Source organism: Oncorhynchus nerka, linkage group LG12, assembly GCF_034236695.1.
Source record: "Oncorhynchus nerka isolate Pitt River linkage group LG12, Oner_Uvic_2.0, whole genome shotgun sequence".
Taxonomy (NCBI): domain Eukaryota; kingdom Metazoa; phylum Chordata; class Actinopteri; order Salmoniformes; family Salmonidae; genus Oncorhynchus; species Oncorhynchus nerka.
This window is the reverse complement of record NC_088407.1, coordinates 43,045,634-43,067,143: the sequence shown is the minus strand read 5'-3', so window position 1 is coordinate 43,067,143 and position 21,510 is coordinate 43,045,634. Positions and strand designations below refer to the sequence as shown.

General features: G+C 41.1%; 1 protein-coding gene across 1 annotated transcript in view; it reads left to right on the top strand.

The window, feature by feature from the left end:
- babam2 (BRISC and BRCA1 A complex member 2) overlaps nucleotides 1–21,510 on the top strand; it is a 194,995-nt gene that overhangs the window by 56,386 nt on the left and 117,099 nt on the right. The window contains exons 5-6 of the mRNA XM_029674925.2: nucleotides 3,227–3,421; nucleotides 4,952–5,026. Coding sequence (XP_029530785.1) covers nucleotides 3,227–3,421; nucleotides 4,952–5,026 — 270 coding nt within the window. The remainder of the gene's footprint in view (nucleotides 1–3,226; nucleotides 3,422–4,951; nucleotides 5,027–21,510) is intronic.

Sequence of the window (21,510 nt, the reverse complement as noted above, 5' to 3'; positions counted from 1 at the left end):
TAAAGATATATGAGTGAGTGATGGTACAGAGCGGCATAGGCAAGATACAGTAGATGGTATTGAGTGCAGTATATACATATGAGATGAGTATGTAAACAAAGTGGCATAGTTAAAGTGGCTAGTGATACATGTATTACATAAAGATGCAGTAGATGATATAGAGGACAGTATATACATATACATATGAGATGAATAATGTAGGGTATGTAAACATTATATTAGGTAGCATTGTTTAAAGTGGCTAGTGATATATTTTACATAATTTCCCATCAATTCCCATCATTAAAGTGGCTGGAGTTGAGTCAGTGTCAATGTCAGTGTGTTGGCAGCAGCCACTCAATGTTAGTGGTGGCTGTTTAACAGTCTGATGGCCTTGAGATAGAAGCTGTTTTTCAGTCTCTCGGTCCCAGCTTTGATGCACCTGTACTGACCTCGCCTTCTGGATGATAGCGGGGTGAACAGGCAGTGGCTCGGGTGGTTGTTGTCCTTGATGATCTTTATTGCCTTCCTGTGACATCGGGTGGTGTAGGTCTCCTGGAGGGCAGGTAGTTTGCCCCCGGTGATGCGTTGTGCAGACCTCACTACCCTCTGGAGAGCCTTACGGTTGTGGGCGGAGCAGTTGCCGTACCAGGCGGTGATACAGCCCGACAGGATGCTCTCGATTGTGCCTCTGTAGAAGTTTGTGAGTGCTTTTGGTGACAAGCCGAATTTCTTCAGCCTCCTGAGGTTGAAGAGGCGCTGCTGCGCCTTCTTCACGATGCTGTCTGTGTGGGTGGACCAATTCAGTTTGTCTGTGATGTGTACGCCGAGGAACTTAAAACTTACTCCCCTCTCCACTACTGTTCCATCAATGTGGATAGGGGGGTGTTCCCTCTGCTGTTTCCTGAAGTCCACAATCATATCCTTAGTTTTGTTGACGTTGAGTGTGAGGTTATTTTCCTGACACCATACTCCGAGGGCCCTCACCTCCTCCCTGTAGGCCGTCTCATCGTTGTTGGTAATCAAGCCTACCACTGTTGTGTCGTCCGCAAACTTGATGATTGAGTTGAAGGCGTGCGTGGCCACGCAGTTGTGGGTGAACAGGGAGTACAGGAGAGGGCTCAGAACGCACCCTTGTGGGGCCCCAGTGTTGAGGATCAGCGGGGTGGAAATGTTGTTGCCTACCCTCACCACCTGGGGGCGGCCCGTCAGGAAGTCCAGTACCCAGTTGCACAGGGCGGGGTCGAGACCCAGGGTCTCGAGCTTGATGACGAGCTTGGAGGGCACTATGGTGTTAAATGCCGAGCTGTAGTCGATGAACATCATTCTCACATAGGTATTCCTCTTGTCCAGGTGGGTTAGGGCAGTGTGCAGTGTGGTTGAGATTGCATCGTCTGTGGACCTATTTGGGCGGTAAGCAAATTGGAGTGGGTCTAGGGTGTCAGGTAGGGTGGAGGTGATATGGTCCTTGACTAGTCTCTCAAAGCACTTCATGATGACGGAAGTGAGTGCTACGGGGCGGTAGTCGTTGCTCTCTAAGACAAACTGATCAAAATCATATGGGTATGGTCATTAGACTATATTGTCTTCCAAAGAAAATATCCTTTCATGTCGGCTACACATGTTCAACACTCCATTTTGTACTGAATGACTTTGATTTGATCCGTGAAGTTCTGCCTTCTTGCCCGTCCTAGTGTTGTTGTGAGTCCTGTCCGTAATGATGACTTGCTTACTGTAGGTCTCGCTCAAATGGGCAAGCTCCAGCGCCATGGATCTTCCCTCTCCTTTCTCCATCTGTATGTGTGTTTCAGCTAAGCCTGCAGACAGAGTTGTGGCTCACTGAAGCGAGGAAAAATCATGTTGAAAAAAAAAACAAGAGCACTGTCATTTAAAAGTCCAAAAAGTGTGACAAACTCAGTCACTGCCACTGTTTTCACACTCGTATGCCACATTTTGAACTATTGAGTTTCCTCTACTATTCAAAGTAAGTCGACCGTAGACCCCTGCGTAGTGCCTAGTTGCATCTAGGCTCAGTCGTCCATTTGTGTTTATTTGGCTGACATGTTTCCCGCAGTTTGTTTTCGCACAGTGTCACTCAAATTAAAATGTTGTATTTTTATTCCTCATACGTCAGTAAACAATTACCCCCCTTCAGAGGGACCAATAACATCCTGTTTTGTATAATTAGGCCAGTGGAAGATGTTGTGTAACAAGGGTTACCGATTCGTGACAGGTGGTTGCTTGTTTATGCCTTTTATTTTTTTACTGTACATTTGCATACCTGTTGTCAGCTTCAGTCAGTGAGGTCAGGGGAATTTGGCATTGTTCATGCAAATGCCCTGTTTGTGGGAGGAGAGTTATCGCAAATGTACAATGGACTGTTCAGACACGCAAGGGTCGCTCTGTCCACTACTCAAAATAGCGTACACTGCATGGAACTGGAACTCAAAATGCACTCAACATGTTTAATTTAATGATCAGGAGTGTCCTAACAACACCCGGAGTATATTTTTCCCCCTCTCTGTCGTCTAAATGGAAAATATTCCATTTGTGGCTCACAAAGTCCAGTCTTTGATGCCTAACCAAACCATTGTGTACCAAAAAAGTTGGAGCGCCAAAAAAATATTGGCCAGGTCCCTGCTATCCTTATCCGCTTCCTTGTAACAATGCTCCTTCCCATCACTAACATTTGTCTTGGTAACTTTCCTCTCCTCCTTTTTGAGCCACTTCTTTCAACCATTTTGGCAAATGAGGTCAGATATATTGCATTGGGGGTGGGAATGATCAAAGGATTCACTGCGAACCGACGCAGCTCTTTGTCGCTTCAGGAAATCCTGTGGCGATGTCATGTTCCTGCGATGCAGGAAGAGGAGCGGGGGTAAATGGGATAGTTTGGTATTATTCCCGTAATGGATGTCAATGGGGCTCTAGTGAACCATTGGGGCTCTTTCCTCGCCATTGTGTTTTCAATTCCTTTCCTCGTTTCAATTGATTTCGCTCCTCTTACATGGCTAGTGTAGATGGCCTCTAGTGTAGATGAAATTAAGTCAGTGCCTCAAAGGATAGTTCTCTGCAGTTAGATACCAGAATGGATAACATAGATCATGAACTGAGACTATATCGTCCCAAAATGAACATGCTTTGAGTTGTATACGCTTTCAGATATTTTGTTCAAGCTATTTTGTTCTCTTTGCGCCAAGGTCTAAACAATAACCCCTCTTAATAACCTCTCACACTCTCTCTCCAGCACCTGGTCCAGTGGGATGCGGGGGACCCGGAGTGCCTGCTTCAGCTGGTGAAGGAGCTTATCCAGCAGTACCACCAGTACCAGTGCCAGCGTCTGCGCGAGAGCTCCCGGCTGCTCTTCGAGTACGACAGCCTGCTCGAGGACCCCAACTACAGCCGCAGCATGGAGATCTACGCCGGGCACAAGAACAGCTGGGTACGCTACATGATACAGCCACGTCACAGGGCATGGTAGCATCCACCCAGAGTTGTGCCTAGTATGAGGCTCAGCATTCAGCTTCTCTTTGTTTGAAATATTTTTGCGCACTGATTATTTAAAAGTTTTGCACTTAATTTTGTGGACGGACTGATATGAGCCTATAGTTTCTCTTGATTCTCTCCAACATTTGACCCCCACAGCTAAACCTCATCCTATCTAAACCTATATAAATTGCAGAACCTAAACCCGGACATAATGTAGACCTACACTGGCAGTTCAGCTGGCGACATGGTTAATAAATTCACAGCAGCGAAGTGAATGTCGCTGTCACTGAACCGCCTTGTGAAAGGGCGGATTATGCTAGGTGAGGATGTGGCGCCCCAAGCATGTTTCAAAGCAAGGCCGTGTGTACATGTCTGTGTCTACTCTGTGTGTGTGTGTGTGTGTGTGTGTGTGTGTGTGTGTGTGTGTGTGTGTGTGTGTGTGTGTGTGTGGAGACACACTCCCTAACTAACCTACTACTTTTATGAAATAGAAGGTCTTCTATATGTGCCTTGATGGGAAAGGATGATGTTTAGGAACATTTCAATGTGTACATGTGAAAGTTCTGTCTTTGCAGATGAGGTTTGCCTCTGAAGGAGGTGGTTAGGGTTGGTGTGGTCTGTGGGGTAACTGTTTAAGATGGCTTTATTGTTCTACATCTCTTAATTCCTTTAGTCGTATATTAGTTCATCTGCGTTATTTATACATTTTTACATAATTTTTATTGGAAAAATTGTTAAAGACATTCTCCGGAACTTACAGTATTTGTTTTAAACCTCTAGCTTTGGGCTGGATGTGTTGATGTGTAGTTCATACATGCAGAATGGCTGTTTTGCCTCAATTAGCCACAATATCCCTAGTTTTGAAAGCGACTGTTTTAATGGAAGCTGTGCTGCGCCATTTTCTCCTATGTGGGCCAGCCCCTTAGCAATTTGAGTTTGAAGCGAGCCAATGAGCTTTCAGCCCCTCACCATTTGAGTGACAGCTAGAAAGATGCACACACAGCAGAGCGAGAGAGAGTAATGACGCGGTGCACATATCTGCACATATGTGACTTAGTATGCAATTTTCGGGGACCACTTTTGTCTCGTGAGTGCTACTTTCAGAACTACTGGCTAAAAAGTATCTATTTCAATGGATTTATCATTTTTTCTAGACTGTAGGCTAAAAATACAATTAACCTTTTAGACCTAGCTAGTCAGCAAATTAACCACATTGAAAATCCATAGGATCAATAGCTCCCTAAAATCAGGAAAGAAATATCTCTAATTTGTCCAAAAATCGTCCCATTAAGACAGATAGATGAGATCTATTCAAACAGGTTCTGAAATCTCATTTGCAATTCACTCATCTGTAGCCATCCCTAATCATTCCCATGCAGTGTGCCTGTGTTGTTTCAATATGACCTGTGTGTTACCCTGTGTGCCTGTCTGTTCTCCATCTGTACACGGTGTGATGTTCTTTTCCTTGCCTCTCGTGTTCCAGACGGGGGAGTTCTCCGCACGCTTCCTGCTCAAGCTCCCTGTGGACTTCAGCAACATCCCTGTCTATCTCCTCAAGGTAACCAACCAACCAACATCCCCCCCTTCATACATGTGGTCACACACACACGCGCAAAGGAATATGTGTGCGTGCGTGAAAAGGCAAAACATCACTGTATGCCTTTAAGCATGCAGCACAGCAGATATATACAGGGCTAGACCGAACTGTGTGTAGGATTGTGTGTGTGTGTGCCTTCTCAATCTGTATGTATCTATTCAATCTTTGTGTGTTCAGTGTGTGCGCAGCCCCGTACACATACAGCCACTGGTCGCCAGGGCTGTGAGTTGACTAATCAGCAGCCCGTCACTTCCTATCAGCTTTTAGCTGAGTGGTGTCTGCAGGCTGCGCAGACCAAGCTCTCTCTCTCTCCCTCCCTCCATCGCTCTCCCTCTCTCTCTCCCCCTCTCCGTCTTTTCACTGCGTGTGGTTGTGCAGCTAAGCCTCGGGAGGCCCAAGCTCGCTGGCCTTTTCCAGCTCGCGACGTGTTTGTGAGAAGAAATGATGTTAAACATAAGGAAAACAGCAGCAGTCATCAGCATCACAGGCCTTTCGTCCCTCATGTCTCTCAGCACTGAAACGCGCCAGTCTCTCTGGACACAGTTAGTGGACTATCTTATCCCTTTAAAAAAAAACAGCCAACTTTAGCGTTCCGGCAACTTTTTTCAGACTTTTCTTTATATCTGAACTTTTATCCATGCCAAACAACGTAGTTATAATAGTGGTAATGTATTTAAATATCCCACCAACCCCTCAGTAAAAACGTCGCCTTTCATCTTACCGTCTTTGGCACGCATTAAATCACATTGTTGTCTGACATCACACTTGTCCTTGTCATTATGGAAAAGTATAAACACAAAAACGGCAGTCTGCTTGTCATTGCAGCCGCCTAATCCAAATGGCATTACCTGTTAATTTTTTTGCACCTGAAAACACATCTGTTTAAAATGTTAGGATAGCTATGTCAATCTAGCAAGCCAGGCAAGTAAAAGCAACTTTTTAGACAACGTTTTGGTTTGATGCTAGCATGTTATTCAACTTTATCTAGCTGGCAAGCCAGCTCATAATTACCAGAACATATCAGACAACATTTTGAGTTTAACTGTCGCCAACCTTTTATTACCCATAAGGAAAATGAACACATTACAAGGTAATTGTTTACAAGTATGGCGAGCTGCTAACTGTGTTGTGAAGAAATTAAAGCAGTGCATTTCTATCTGGAATTTAGAGCTTGCTATCCTGTCAGGTTACCAGGACAGTCGCAACAACAGGGTCAAAGTGTAATGTCTCTTGCTCAGGTGCGGCTAAACAATGGCTATATAAATGGTGAATGCTGACAAGAATGTGGTAAAAATGTGGCTGTTTGAAAGGGGACCATATAAACATTGCCCAATCCTTTTTTCAGGCAACGTACTGCAAATCCTTTGTGAATCAGCTATCTGTCTACAGAAGCAGGATATGGGCATACACTGAAGTCCATAGACATGGTCCTGTGTGGCTTCGTTCCCACTGGGGTCACCCATGCTAAAATGTATACATGCATTACATTGTTGTGTCATCGGTGTTAGTCTTTTAGGTATGTGCCTACTTTTTAAAAGCCGTTGTCTGTGTCCCCACCTGGTATTGTCCCCAAGCCAGATAGGCATGTCAACAACATGCGAGCCCTGTGGGAAGGAGTTTTGTAGGCACTAACATAACATTTTTGAAAGAAAGTTGATTTATTGACAAAGCTATCAACAAGGTCCCTATTTCTGCCATCATATCATATTCATAGGCAATCACACTTATAGGTTAGCGGTTTTCTGTTCAAACTTTTTTAATTGGTTTAAATCATATAATTTCAAGTGAATGCAGAATATGGTGCTATTGCGCAAAGAAGTTCTATCTATGGCCGTCATAGATACAGTAGGCTTTGTGTAATGAAAGCTGTGATTTTCTCAATCAGTCCATTTTTGTGAAGCTGTCTAATATCTGTTGTTGGGGCAGTGGTGTAGTGCTTTTTGTTTTTAGGTACAGCAGCACAATTATTTTCTTTTTTGCATAATTTCCTAAAGGAAGTTGGTACCCACATGTAGCTTATTGTATGATATAATTTTAGAATATACATACAGTGCCTTAGGAAAGTATTCAGATCCCTTGAATTTTTCCACATTTTGTTACGTTACTGCTGTATTCTAGAATTGATTAAATAAATACAAATCCTCAGCAATCTACACACAATAACCCATAATGACAAAGCGATACGTTTAAAAAAAAATTTTTGCAAATGTTTTAAAATTCAAAAACAATTGCTATGAGACTCTAAATTGAGCTCATGTGCATCCTGTTTCCATTGATCATCATTGAAATGGTTCTACAACTTGATTGGAGTCCACCTGTGGTAAATTCAATTGATTGGACATGATTTGTAAAGGCACACACCTGTCTATATAAGTCTCCACAGTTGACAGTACATGTCAGAGCAAAAACCAAGCCATAAGGTTGAATGATATGTACGTAGAGCTCCAAGACAGGATTGTGTTGAGGCACAGATCTGGGGAAGGGTTCCAAAACATTTTTGCAGCATTGAAGGTCCCAAGATCACATTGTCCTCCATCATTCTTAAATGGAAGAAGTTTGGAACCACCAAGACTCTTCTTAGAGCTGGTCGCCCTGCCAAACTGAGCAATCGGGGGAGATGGGCCTTGGTCAGGGAGGTGATTAAGAACCTGAATTATCACTCTGACAGAGCTCTAGAGTTCCTCTGTGGAGATAGGAGAAACTTCCAGAAGGACAACCATCTCTGCAGCACTCCACCACCTTTATGGTAAAGTGGCCAGATGGAAGCCACTACTCAGTAAAAGGCACATGACAGCCTGCTTGGAGTTTGCCAAAAGGCACCTAGACTCTCAGACCATGAGAAACAAGATTCTGTGGTCTGATGAAACTAATATTGAACTCTTTGGCCTGAATGCCAAGCGTCATATCTGGAGGAAACCTGGCACCACCCCTATGGTAAAGCATGGTGGTGGCAGCATCATGTTGTGAGGGTGTTTTTCAGCGGCAGGGACTGGGAGACTAGTCAGGATCGAGTCAAAGATGAACGATGCAAAGTACAGAGAGATCATCGATGAAAATCTGCTCCAGAGCACTCAGGACCTCAGACTGGAGCAAAGATTAAGCACCCTAAACACACAGCCAAGACAACGCAGGAATGGCTTTGTGGCATGTCTCTGACTGTCCTTGAGTGGCCCAGCCAGAGCCCGAACTTGAACCCGATCGAACATCTCTGGAGAGACATGTAAATAGCTGTGCAGCGACTCTCCCCATCCAACCTGACAGAGCTTGAAAGGCTCTGCAGAGAAGAATGGGAGAAACTCCCCAAATACAGGTGTGCAAAGCTTGTAGCCTCATACCCAAGTAAATTCGAGGCTGTAATTGCTGCCAAAGGTGCTTCAAGAAAGTACTGAGTAAAGGGTCTGAATGCTTAAGTAAATGTGATATTTCTGTTTTTATATTTTAATCATTTTGCTAAAATTTCGAAAAACATGTTTTTGCTTTGTCATTATGGGGTATTGTGTGTAGATTGATGAGGGGGAAAAACAAGTTAATCAATTTTAGAACAAGGCTGTAACCTAACAAAATGTGGAAAAAGTCAAGTGATCTGAATACTTTACGAAGGCACTGTAGCCTATAATGCATCATCCAAATGTAACAATTGCCTATGCCTACACAGTAGAAATAGTGACTCAAAAAAAAAAACAGCAAGTTAGGCCTACCTAATTATATATAAGGCCATCACTGTCAATTCTGAATGATAATTCTTCACATTTTACGGGTAAAACTCAAATGCTGCATCTGCATGCCAACCATTTGATCCGATCAGTTTCATGGTAATGTGCATTTCGATCGTATTCTTCTTTAATGATGTAAGTAGCCTACTGTTTGATAATATAATTTTCGAGCAGAGGGAGCATATTATCCAAGCATATTAAAGCCTAGTGGTGCACACTGTTGAGTTCTGGCCCCATGAGATTTTTTTTCTGTAGTTAAAAATATATATATTTAAATATCAGTGAGTTATACTGAGACCAAGGTCTCTTTTACTGATGAGCCCTGAATTACATAAATGACTGAAAATACACACATAAAAATACAAAATGCAAGCAGAAAGAAAAACACTGTCATAATAAACAAAGACATTTGTCAGACACCTGAGCGACCCACACACTAAGGAGAAATCTTTATCCGTTGTATAGGCCTACTGCAAGTAACCTATTAACAGCCAAGACAGAAAGATCAACACGGTCAGAGACCCACTAAAGCAGCACTGCCCCCTCTAGTCTGAGCTAACCTGACAGAGTTGGTCCAATGAACCCAAGCCCCCGGATGGGTGAGCATAATATAAGGAATGAGAACCTTGATGACCTTGTACCTGGCCGGTTGGGATTCCGGTGGGGTACCCCCACCCAGGTAGCGGCAGTGCTGGCAATCAAATTATTGTGGCCCTGGTGGCACAAAATAATAAAAAAGTCTGACTGCACAGAGATACTTGGGAAAATGGTCACAACAGGGGACGTGTGTGTGTGTGTTTTTTTCAGGGTAGGGGGGTGTGTTTGAGCACCATCAGCTAGGACTTGACATTGGTTAATAAAATCTCACAATTCTTGCTCAATTTTGCATGCCTTCTCAAACAGCTACAGCTGTATATGCATTCGCACATCAAGTCTTCTCTTGAGTTGGGCTTGGGGATGGAATAACTGTTGAACATCTGAGCTTGTTTGGGGGAAGGGTGGGGAGTGTGCGTGATTGCACGTGTGTGTGTGTGTCCCACATCTGTTGCTATAGGGTAATGATGATAAGGACAATACAGGATGAATCACAATAATTGTTTGCCAAAAATAATAATTGCTTGCCAAAAAAAAATGTAAATTTTGTCATTTCAATCCTGGTTCTAGGTAACAATCCTGGTTCTAGGTAACAATCCTGGTTATAGGTAACAATCCTGGTTATAGGTACAAATATTATTTGTTAATTGTGGAAATTAATTAAGATATGCAAGATTTTTTTTGATTTTGTCATTTTATTTTGTATAACTGTATACAATTCAATGGAGGTGAGGGCGTTGGAAATGTTTTTGGCAGTTAATCTGCTTCTGTTCTGTGGGTGGCACTGTGTGTTCTTTTAAAAGGATGGGTCCCAATCTCTCAAATGCCCTAGGATACAGCTGGACAGGGGTGGTCTGCCAGTCACTGGAATGACAATCCAACTTGGGATGGCGGGTGGACTAGTGGAGAACAATTGGAGGTTTATCCAAGTAGCAAGTCAAATACCATAGTATAGCTATATGGACACTCAATCATTATGGTACTTTTTAATTTTAAGGTTACAAACGTATATTATGATTAATACAATTGAAACTTGTATCTCTTTATGGTAAATTGTGAAATAAGTATAATTGTAATGGCTTAGCAGATAATTAGAAAAGATAATCAATATTTACCTGGCTACTAGAGAAGGAATATAATATATTTTGTTTACAGGAAACTCGTTAAACTATTTTAAGAAACTTAAGAAACTTAAACTACTCAATGGACCGTAAAGAAAATCACACTTCAAACTATCACCCTTGAGGAAATCACAAATATCATGGATATAATGGAACTAGTGGATATATGGAGGCTTAAATATCCTGACTTAGATAAACTGTCTTCTGAGTACATCAAAAAAAGTTTGGTATACCTCAACTGGTATGCCATCCAGCCCTGGAGTTTCCCGGACTTAAAGGCTTTAAATGCATCAAGAAGTTACTGCTCTGTAATTTGGCCTTAACATGATTCTTTCTGTACAGCTGTTGGTGTTACATTATTAATAGGAAAAAAGTCCTTACAATTATCTTCGGTGGATGCCCAATCAAGCTAGTCATCTTGACTACTTTCTTATGTCGTTCTCGCTGGCACCAAAAGTTTAAAAAGTGTTGATCAAATCAAAGTTTATTTGTCACGTGCGCCGAATACAACAGGTACAGTGAAATGCTTACTTACAGGCGCTAACCAATTGTGCAAAAAAAGTATTTGGTGAACAATTGGTAAGTAAAGAAATAAAACAACAGTAAAAAGACAGGCTATATACAGTAGTGAGGCTATAAAAGTAGCGAGGCTACATACAGACACCGGTTAGTCAGGCTGATTGAGGTAGTATTTACATGTAGATATGGTTAAAGTGACTATGCCTATATGATGAACAGAGAGTAGCAGTAGCGTAAAAGAGGGGTTGGCGGGTGGTGGGTGGGACACATTGTAGATAGCCCGGTAAGCCAATGTGCGGTTGCACTGGTTGGTCGTCCCAATTGAGGTAGTATGTACATGAATGTATAGTTAAAGTGACTATGCATATATGATAAACAGAGAGAGGCAGCAGCGTAAAAAGAGGCATTGGGGGGAGGCACACAATGCAAATAGTCCGGGTAGGTATTTGATTTCCTGTTCAGGAGTCTTATGGCTTGGGGGTAAAAACTGTTGAGAAGCCTTTTTTGTCCTAGACTTGGCACGCCGGTCCCGCTTGACATGCGGTAGTAGAGAGAACAGTCTATGACTGGGGTGGCTGGGGCCTTTGACAATTTTTAGGGCCTTCCTCTGACACCGCCTGGTGTAGAGGTCCTGGATAGGGGACAGAATGCGGTCGGACCATCAAACAATTGGCATATACATTACTCTTACAGAATATCCACGTGGGCGAGAGTATTGGAAATGTAATCACAGCCAATTGGATGACATCTTGTTTTTCACCAGGACAGGATAATGTATAAGACTTTTTCCGAAATAATATAGGTGCAGCAGATCCCCTTATTATATGGGACACTTTTAAAATGTTCCTTTAGAACAAAAAACAAAAGCAAAAAGCAATTTAAGTCAAAATAACTCATATTAAGAAACCAAATAGAGGGTCTAACAGTACATATAGATGGCAATAAAAACAGTACCATAGAGGCACAGAATACGTTATAGGAAAAACAAAAATAACTTATTCAAGAAAGATCAAGTCTAATATAAAAAAATAATGTGAACTGGATGAAATATATAAAGAATGCACTTTTTTGTTTATCTTCAACATAGAAATACTACCAATAATCATTTACTGAAACTTGTCACACATGATTCACCAAATTATATTTTCAAAGAGGAAGCAAAGTATTTTAAGGATATGTTTTTGTCTCCTCCATCTCCACTAACCAAAGTTAATTGTAAGGACTTTTTTCTTCTTAATAATGTAAAATTAACAACTGTACAGAAATAATCATATGAAGGCCAAATTACAGAGGAGTAACTTCTTGATGCATTTAAAGCCTTTAAGACTGGGAAAACTCCAGGGCTGGATGGCATACCAGTTGAGGTATACCAAACCTTTTTTGATGTGCTCAGAGGACCGTTTATCTAGGTCAGGATATTTAAGCCTCCATATATCCACTAGTTCCAATATATCCATGATATTTGTGATTTCCTCAAGGGAAATATATTAATATATATATATATTAATAAGAAGGACCTAGAAGAATATTATATGGTGAGCTACCAAGTGGCTAGGACAGGCAAGCCCCATAATATTGTGTAGGATAAATTCTTCCTGCTGCCGCGGAAATGGTTGAGAAAATGCTGGGGTAAAAGGTCAAAAAAACTATACAGAAAATGACTTCATCAAACAGTTTCACGATGCATCAGTGACATGGCAGGGGATGTTTTGAAACCATTACTGCTCAGCATACAAGCCAGGGAATTCTATGCGTTACAGCTGGATGAGTCAACAGATGTTTTGGCCCTGACACAACTCCTGGTATATGTCCATTACGTTTATGGGGGGTCAATTAAGGAAGACATCCTCTTCTGCAAACCACTGGAAACCAGGACAACAGTAGAGGATATTTTTAAAGTACTGGACAGCTTTGTGACATCAAATGGACTTTGGTGGTCAAGATGTGTTGGTATCTGAACTGATGGCGCAAAAGCCATGACAGGGAGACATAGTGGAGTGGTAATGCGCGTGCAAGCAGTTGCTTCAGACGCCACTTGGGTACACTGCAGCATCCACCGTGAGGCTCTTGCTGCCAAGGGAATGCCTGACAGCTTGATAGACGTTTTGGACACTACAGTGAAAATGGTTAACTTTGTTAAAGCAAGGCCCCTGAACTCTTGTGTATTTTCTGCACTATGCAGTGATATGGGTAGCGACCATGTAACGCTTTTACAATATACAGAAGTGTGCTGGTGTTTTAATTGAGAAACAAGCTTAACGTTTTCTTTACTGACCATTTTCACTTGCATGATGACAAGTTTCTCACACGACTGGCCTATCTGGGTGATGTTTTTTCTCGCCTGAATGATCTGAATCTAGGAATACAGGGACTCTCCGCAACTATATTAAATGTGCGGGCCAAAATTGAGGCTATGATTTAAGAAGTTGGAGCGAGTGTTATTAGCAGTGAGTGATCAAGAGTATCGAAAGCCTTTGACAGGTCAATGAAGATGGGCAGCACAATGTTGTCTTTTATCCATACAATTAACCACATCATATTCTATAGGATTGAGGTCAGGGCTTCGTGATGGCCACTCCAAAAACTAGGGATGCAGCAGAGATGGAGCTATGACCTGTTCTAAACCCCGACTGTTGTACATTTAGAATACATTTCTAAGATATGAAAGATCTTAGCTGAGAATTAATCAAGGATTCTAATATTTTAGCTAGGCAAGAACGTTTAGAAATAGGGTAATTTAATTATTTACGTCACAAGAGTCACCACTTTTGGGTCAAACTTTTCGGGTAGCCTTCCACAAGCTTCCCATAATACGTTGGGTGAATTTTGGCCCATACCTCCTGACAGAGCTGGTGTAACTGAGTCAGGTTTGTAGGCCTCCTTGCTCACACACACCTTTTCAGTTCTGCCCACAAATCTTCTATAGGATTGAGGTCAGGGCTTTGTGATGGCCACTCCAATACCTTGACTTTGTTGTCCTTAAGCCATTTTGCCACAACTTTGGAAGTATGCTTGGGGTCATTGTCCATTTGGAAGACCCATTTGCGACCAAGCTTTAACTTCCTGACTGATGTCTTGAGATGTTGCTTCAATATATCCACGTAATTGTCCTGCCTCATGATGCCATCTGTTTTGTGAAGTGCACCAGTCCCTCCTGCAGCAAAGCACCCCCACAACATGGTGCTGCCACCCCCGTGCTTCACGGTTGGGATGGTGTTCTTTGGCTTGCAAACCTCCCCATTTTTCCTCCAAACATAACGATGGTCATTATGGCCAAACACTCCTATTTTTGTTTCATCAGACCAGAGGACATTTCTCCTAAAAGTACGATCTTTGTCCCCATGTGCAGTTGCAAACCGTTGTCTGGCTTTTTTATGGTGGTTTTGGAGCAGTGGCTTCTTCCTTGCTGAGCAGCCTTTCAGGTTATGTCGATATAGGACTTGTTTTACTGTGGATATAGATACTTTTGTACCTGTTTCCTCCAGCATCTTCACAAGGTCCTTTGCTGTTGTTCTGGGATTGATTTGCACTTTTCGCACCATGTTTTCATCTTCATTTTTTACTATTTTCTACATTGTAGAATAGTGAAGACATCAAAACTATTAAATAACACATATGGGATCATGTAGTAACCAAAAAAGTGTTAAACAAATCAAAATATGTTTTACATTTTAGATTCTTCAAAGTAGCCACCTTTTGCCTTGATGGCAGCTTTGCACACTCTTGGCATTCTCAACCAGCTTCATGAGGAATCAGTTTCCAACAGTCATGAAGAAGTTCACACATATGCGGAGTACTGGCTTATTTTCCTTCACTCTGCGGTCCAACTCATCCCAAACCATCTCAATTGGGTTGAGGCCGGTGATTGTGGAGGCCAGGTCATCTGATGCAGCACGCCATCACGCTCCTTCTTGGTCAAATAGCCCCTTACACAGCCTGGAGGTGTGTTTTGGGTCATTGTCATGTTGAAAAACAAATTATAGTCCAACTAAGCGCAAACCAGATGGGATGGCGTATCGCTGCAGAATGTGGTGGTAGCCATGCTGGTTAAGTGTGCCTTGAATTCTAAATAAATCCCTCAGTGTCATCAGCAAAGCACCATCAGACCTCATCCTCCATGCTTCACGGTGGGAACTACACATGTAGAGATCATCCGTTCACCTACTCTGCGTCTCACAAAGACATGGCGGTTGGAACCAAATATCTGATAATACCAAAGGACAGATTTCCATCGGTCTAATGTCCATTGCTCATGTTTCTTGGCCCAAGCAAGTATCTTCTTATTCGTGACCTTTAGTAGTGGTTTCTTTGCCGCAATTCCACCATTCAAGCCTGATTCATGCGGTCTTCTCTGATCAGTTGATGTTCAAATGTGTCTGTTACTTGAACTCTGTAAAGCGTTTATTTGGGCTGCAATCTGAGGCTGTTAACTAATGAACTTATCCTCTGCAGCAGAAGTAACTGTTATTGGAATTTCATAATTCCTATAATTGTACATTAATTTAATCACTCAGTCTATTTTATAAGAATTTGTAAGATTCCTATTTGCATAAAATAGACAGAGACCAGTCTTATCAAAATTAGATAATAGTATCGGAGCGCGCTGCCATGAAACCACGAACAACAGTTTATATACAAAATATGACGTCATAGGTTATAAAATGTCCTTCCCCCTATCGACCAGGACAGAACAGTTCAAAAGTTTATTCCCACCCCCTCGCTCGCTCACTCCAGACACACAGTTAAATCAAGATTAAACTTCTGAAGTCTTCATCTATCACTATTCAGCAGACGGCTCTAGATAATGGAAAACATAGGAAAACACTCACTGCCTTATCTAAACATCCCAGAGCTAAGTTGAGTCGGTTCAACCATAGGTTAAAGATCCTTTCTCCTTACTTAAAACCCAGAATCCAGCTCGAATGGTATGTATTTTATTTTATTACCCAGTTTCATGCTCCACAATCCCTTCCTTATGAATTAATATTGTTAATCAGATATAATAAAACAGAGTAGAGTTTTAATTAGTTATAGTTCTATTTAAAATTAAAATATTGTTTAGTCATTATTCATAAAATTCCTAACAGTAACTCTGGGTCTTCTTTTCCTGTTGGGGTCCTCATGAGAGCCGGTTTCATCATAGCACTTGATGGTTTTTGCAACTGCACTTGAAGAAACTTTCCGTATTGACTGACTTTCATGTCTTAAAGTGATGATGGACAGTCTTTTCTCTTCGCTTATTTGAGCTGTTCTTGCCATAATATGGACTTGGTCTCTACAGAATTGGGCTATCTTCTGTGTACCACCCCTACCTTGTCACAACACAACTGATTGGCTCAAACGCATTAATTAACCTCTTGATACTAGCCATCCCGGATCCGGGATCGTGAATACAGCCTCAAGCTCATTACCATAACCGTTAACTATTCATGAAAATCGCAAATGAAATGAAATTAATATGCTAGCTCTCAAGCTTAGCCTTTTGTTAACAACACTGTCATCTCAGATTTTCAAAAAAATGCTTCTCAAGCATAGCAAACTAGCATTTGTGTAACAGTACTGATAGCTAGCGTAGCATTTAGCGTTAGCATCAGCAGGAAACATTTTCACAAAAACCAGCAAAAAGATTCAATAAATCATTTACCTTTGAAGAACTTCTGATGTTTTCAATGGGGAGACTCTCAGTTAGATAGCAAATGTTCAGTTTTCCTGAAAGATTATTTGTGCAGGAGAAATCGGTCCGTTTTCTGCGTCATGTTTGGCTACCAAAAAAACCCAGAAAATTCAGTTATAAATTCAGTTTTTTCCAAAATAACTCCATAATATCGACTGAAACATGGCAAACGTTGTTTAGAATCAATCCTCAAGGTGTTTTTCTACATATCTCTTCAATGATGTATCGTTTCTGGAAGTGTGCTTCTCCCTCTGAATGGCATGGTAAAATGGTTGCACCTGAGAATTGCGCACCAACTTAGACAAAGGACACCGGGCGGACCCCTGGTAAATGTAGTCTCTTATGGCCAATCTTCCAATGATATGCCTACAAATACGTCACAATGCTGCAGACATCTTGGACGAACGGCAGAGAGCATAAGCTCGTTCACGGCACATTCACAGCCATATAAGGAGACAGTCAGACAGATAGTAAAACAGAGCCTCAAAAATTCAGCTCATTTCCTGTTTGATGTTTCATCTTGGTTTCACCTGTAGCATCAGTTCTGGGGCACTCACAGATAATATCTTTGCAGTTTTGAAAACGTCAGAGTGTTTTCTTTCCAAAGCTGCCAATTATATGCATAGTCGAGCATCTTTTCGTGACAAAATATTGCGCTTAAAACGGGCACGTTTTTTTTTATCCAATAATGACATGGCGCCCCCATAGGTTTAAGAGGAAGGAAATCAATTCCACAAATTAACTAAATACCTGTTAATTTAAATGAATTCCAATTGACTCCCTCATGAAATATATTGGGAGAATGCCAAAAGTCTGCAAAGGTTTTTTTGGTTACTACATGATTTCATGTGTTATTTCATAGTTTTGATGTCTTCATTATTATTCTACAATGTAGAAAATAGTTTTTAAAAATAAAGAAAAACCCTGGAATGACTAGGTGTGTCCAAACTTTTGACTGGCACTGTATGTTTCTCAGTTGTCTTAAAAATTGCCAGTCCACTACAGAGTCTTCTTTGCTTTGGCCCAGGCCTGATTTCTCATCTGAATGAGCCCAGATTACTTAACAGAAAACCAAGGGTTAGATCTATCGTTCACTCTGAATTGTTTAAAAGAGGCGTGCTAATCAGGACGGCAGGTAGCCTAGTGGTTAGAGTGTTTGGGCCAGTAACCGAAAGGTTGCTAGATCGAATCCCCGTGCTGTCGTCCTGCCCCTGAACATGGCAGTAGGCTGTCAGTGTAAATAAGAATTTGTTCTTAACTGAATTGCCTAGTTAAATAAAAGTAAATAAAATCTGAAATAAATATGTAGGAGACATTTTCTAAAGACAACTCAGGGTTAGGAATAGAGGTCGAAAATCGGAAATCTGTATTTTTGGGCGCTGATTTGCCTATTTAAAAAAATATATATATTATTTTGTATACCTTTTATTTAACTAGGCAATTTAGTTAAGAACACATTCTTATTTTCAATGACTGCCTAGGAACAGTGGGTTAACTGCCTTGTTCAGGGGCAGAACGACATATTTTCACCTTGTCAGCTCAGGGGATCCAATCTTGCAACCTTACAGTTAACTAGTACAATGCAATAACGGCCTGCCTCTCTCTCGTTGCACTCCACAAGGAGACTGCCTGTTACGCGAATGCAGTAAGCCAAGGTAAGTTGCTAGCTAGCATTAAACTTATCTTATAAAAAACAATAAATCATAATCACTAGTTAACTACACATGGTTGATGATATTACTAGATATTATCTAGCGTGTCCTGCGTTGAATATAATCTGATTGAGCATACAAGTATCTAAGTATCTGATTGAGCGGTGGTAGGCAGAAGCAGGCGCGTAAACATTCATTCAAACTGCACTTTAGTGCGTTTTGCCAGCATCTCTTCGTTGTGCGTCAAGCCTGGCGCTGTTTATGACTTCAACCCTATCAACTCCTGAGATGAGGCTGGTGTAACCGAAGTGAAATGGCTGGCTAGTTAGCGTGCGCTAATAGCGTTTTAAACGTCACTCGCTCTGAGCCTTCTAGTAGTTTTTCCCCTTGCTCTGCATGGGTAACGCTGCTTTGATGGTGGCTGTTGTCGTTATGTTGCTGGTTCGAGCCCAGGGAGGAGCGAGGAGAGGGACGGAAGCTATACTGTTACACTGGCAATACTAAAGTGCCTATAAGAACATCCAATAGTCAAAGGTTAATGAAATACAAATGGTATAGAGGGAAATAGTCCTATAATTCCTATAATAACTACCACCTAAAACTTCTTACTTGGGAAAAGGAGCCACCAGCTTTCATATGTTCTCATGTTCTGAGCAAGGAACTGAAACGTTAGCTTTCTTACAAAGCACATATTGCACTTTTACTTTCTTCTCCAACACTTTGTTTTTGCATTATTTCAACCAAATTGAACATATTCCATTATTTACTTGAGGCTAAATTGATTTTATTTATGTATTAAATTCTATATTCAGTATTGTTGTAATTGTCATTATTACAAATACATTTTTTTTTTAATCGGCATCAGCTTTTTTGGTCCTCCAATAATCAGTATCGGCGTTGAAAAATCATAATCGGTCGACCTCTAGTTAGGAATACAGGAAAAACCCTTGAGGATTTGAAATTAATTCTATTAGTAAGAATTAAATCAATCAATGAGGAGTTAAGAGTTTATCACATTTAGCCATATGGGTTTTATGATCAATTGAGTCAGATTAAAATCAATGCATATACTCTTAAATTTATCTGAGGCCTGGGATAGCTAATCCAGATTCAAATCGCCTAAAATGACCAACTCCGAGTGTTTAACACTACCAACTCCGAGTGTTTAACACTCAGATATAGCACCAATAGAATCTGTAATGGCAGCAGGGGGGCAGTAAATCAAAGCACATTTATGGACACATTCTCAACCAGGAGCTCAAATTTCTTTAAACAGAAATATTTATAGATTGGGATGCCATGAAATTAGATTTTACATATATGGCCACTCCTACCCCTTTCTGTAATCTGTCACATCTAAATGCATTGCAGTATAATTATTTACTTCAATGTCTTTATCAGAGACAGAACCGTTTAACCGTGTTTACCTGGTTATGTTATAAGTAGCCTAAAGCCAAATGCTATTATATTTGATTTGTCATGTAGAATACTAATCAATCCTTAAGTGATCTTGCGATACATATTGATTCAACTTTGATCAACACTTTATTAAATTAGCACCATTCTGAGAAGTGGCTCCTCTGCGCACCAGCTGCACTACACCCCAGGTTAGGGGCCTGTGCTGCTGCTAGTGACATTTGGGTCTCATGGTGTGCCCCTTTCAGATGGTTAGGCATTGCACCTGTACTACCAATACTGTACTTCAATTCCACCTTTGGCAAAGTTTGCATTCCATCACCTTCTCATTTAACTTCTCAAAGTATTGCTATACAGGACTTAGTTGCTGTCGCTTGCCTTTCCATTTTCCCTACTGTTAACAACGATGACGTGCGGAGCACTTTATATCTGTGGAAAATAATTGTAAAGATGCTTATCTCCTACTAACGTTACAGCATTGTTGCGTTTAGGTATTTGTTTAATTTCAATTTTTCCCTTTATGTTGACGATCGGGACCTGTTAGTGGTAGTGCACTGTGATTTTCATTTTGTAAAAATATCCCCCCAAAATTTCTTAATGTCAACAATAACAATTTTGTTGAAACATTTGAACTTTTAAACGTTCACACTACTACTTATAAACACATAAACACAAACACACACGCTGTACACTCACACACTTTACACAAACACCGTTGTTACATCTGTTCGCCCAGGCCTGTCAGACCTGGTCATTTTCAGGTAGGATATGTGTTTATTAGGAACTCACTGAGGAAAAAAACATTTCTACATTCAGTTGGTATGAAATTCTTAATTGTCCATAACAGAAATATTAATTGAAAAGCACAATTGTGATGACAAGATCGTAAGTTGAGTACCTTGTGGGCAAGGTTGTTAATGCCTACTTGTCGCTTTAGCTTGGATTTCTTCAATGTATTATCCAAGTGCATTAATGGGAAGTCTATGCAGTACCAGTTGGCATAAGGTGTCAACATAGCAGCTGAACAAGGATACAGTAAACTGCTGCCTCAGAATGTCTTGAAGAATGATATTCACTATTTGAAAAGCCACCATTAAAGTGGTATTTAAAAAACTGCTTAGTCGGGAAGTTGAAAATAGTATAGTGAAGACACACTTGTGTCACTTTGGCTGTGTTTACACAGGCAGCCCAATTCTGATATTTTGTCCATTAATTGTTTTTTTGACCAATCACATCAGATTTTTTTCAGATAAGATCTGATCTGTCAAAAATAAATCTGAATTTGGCTGCCTGTCTAAACGCAGCCTCAAAGGCTCTCTGTGTCCTACATTTAAAAGTGTTTGCATTAGTGCAAAGATAACAGCTCTAGAGAAAAATAAAACATAAGGTGTAGAGAATAAATGGGAAATAAAGGTCCAATAATGAGAAATGCATTTTACAACCTTGCATTTTTTCTTTGATTCCCTTGCGGACCGAACAGGTGAAATCCATCCTTATTTACATTTTGTGGGGAGCGGCAGGAAGGATATGGATCCTTTCCATTCTTTACTCTACGATATTACAAGACTCCAAAAACATTCCCTTTCCCAAAGCATGTCTGCAAGACTTGTCCTGTTCAACCCAGCACGCCATAGATAGCCGGGTTTCCCCCCGAACACAACAAGAAAAAGAAATCAACCGTCAAATGGTCAGGGGTCACCGCTAAATGATACACTGACACGAGAGGGTGAGTCATTTGGGCAGGTGGGTCAAGGTA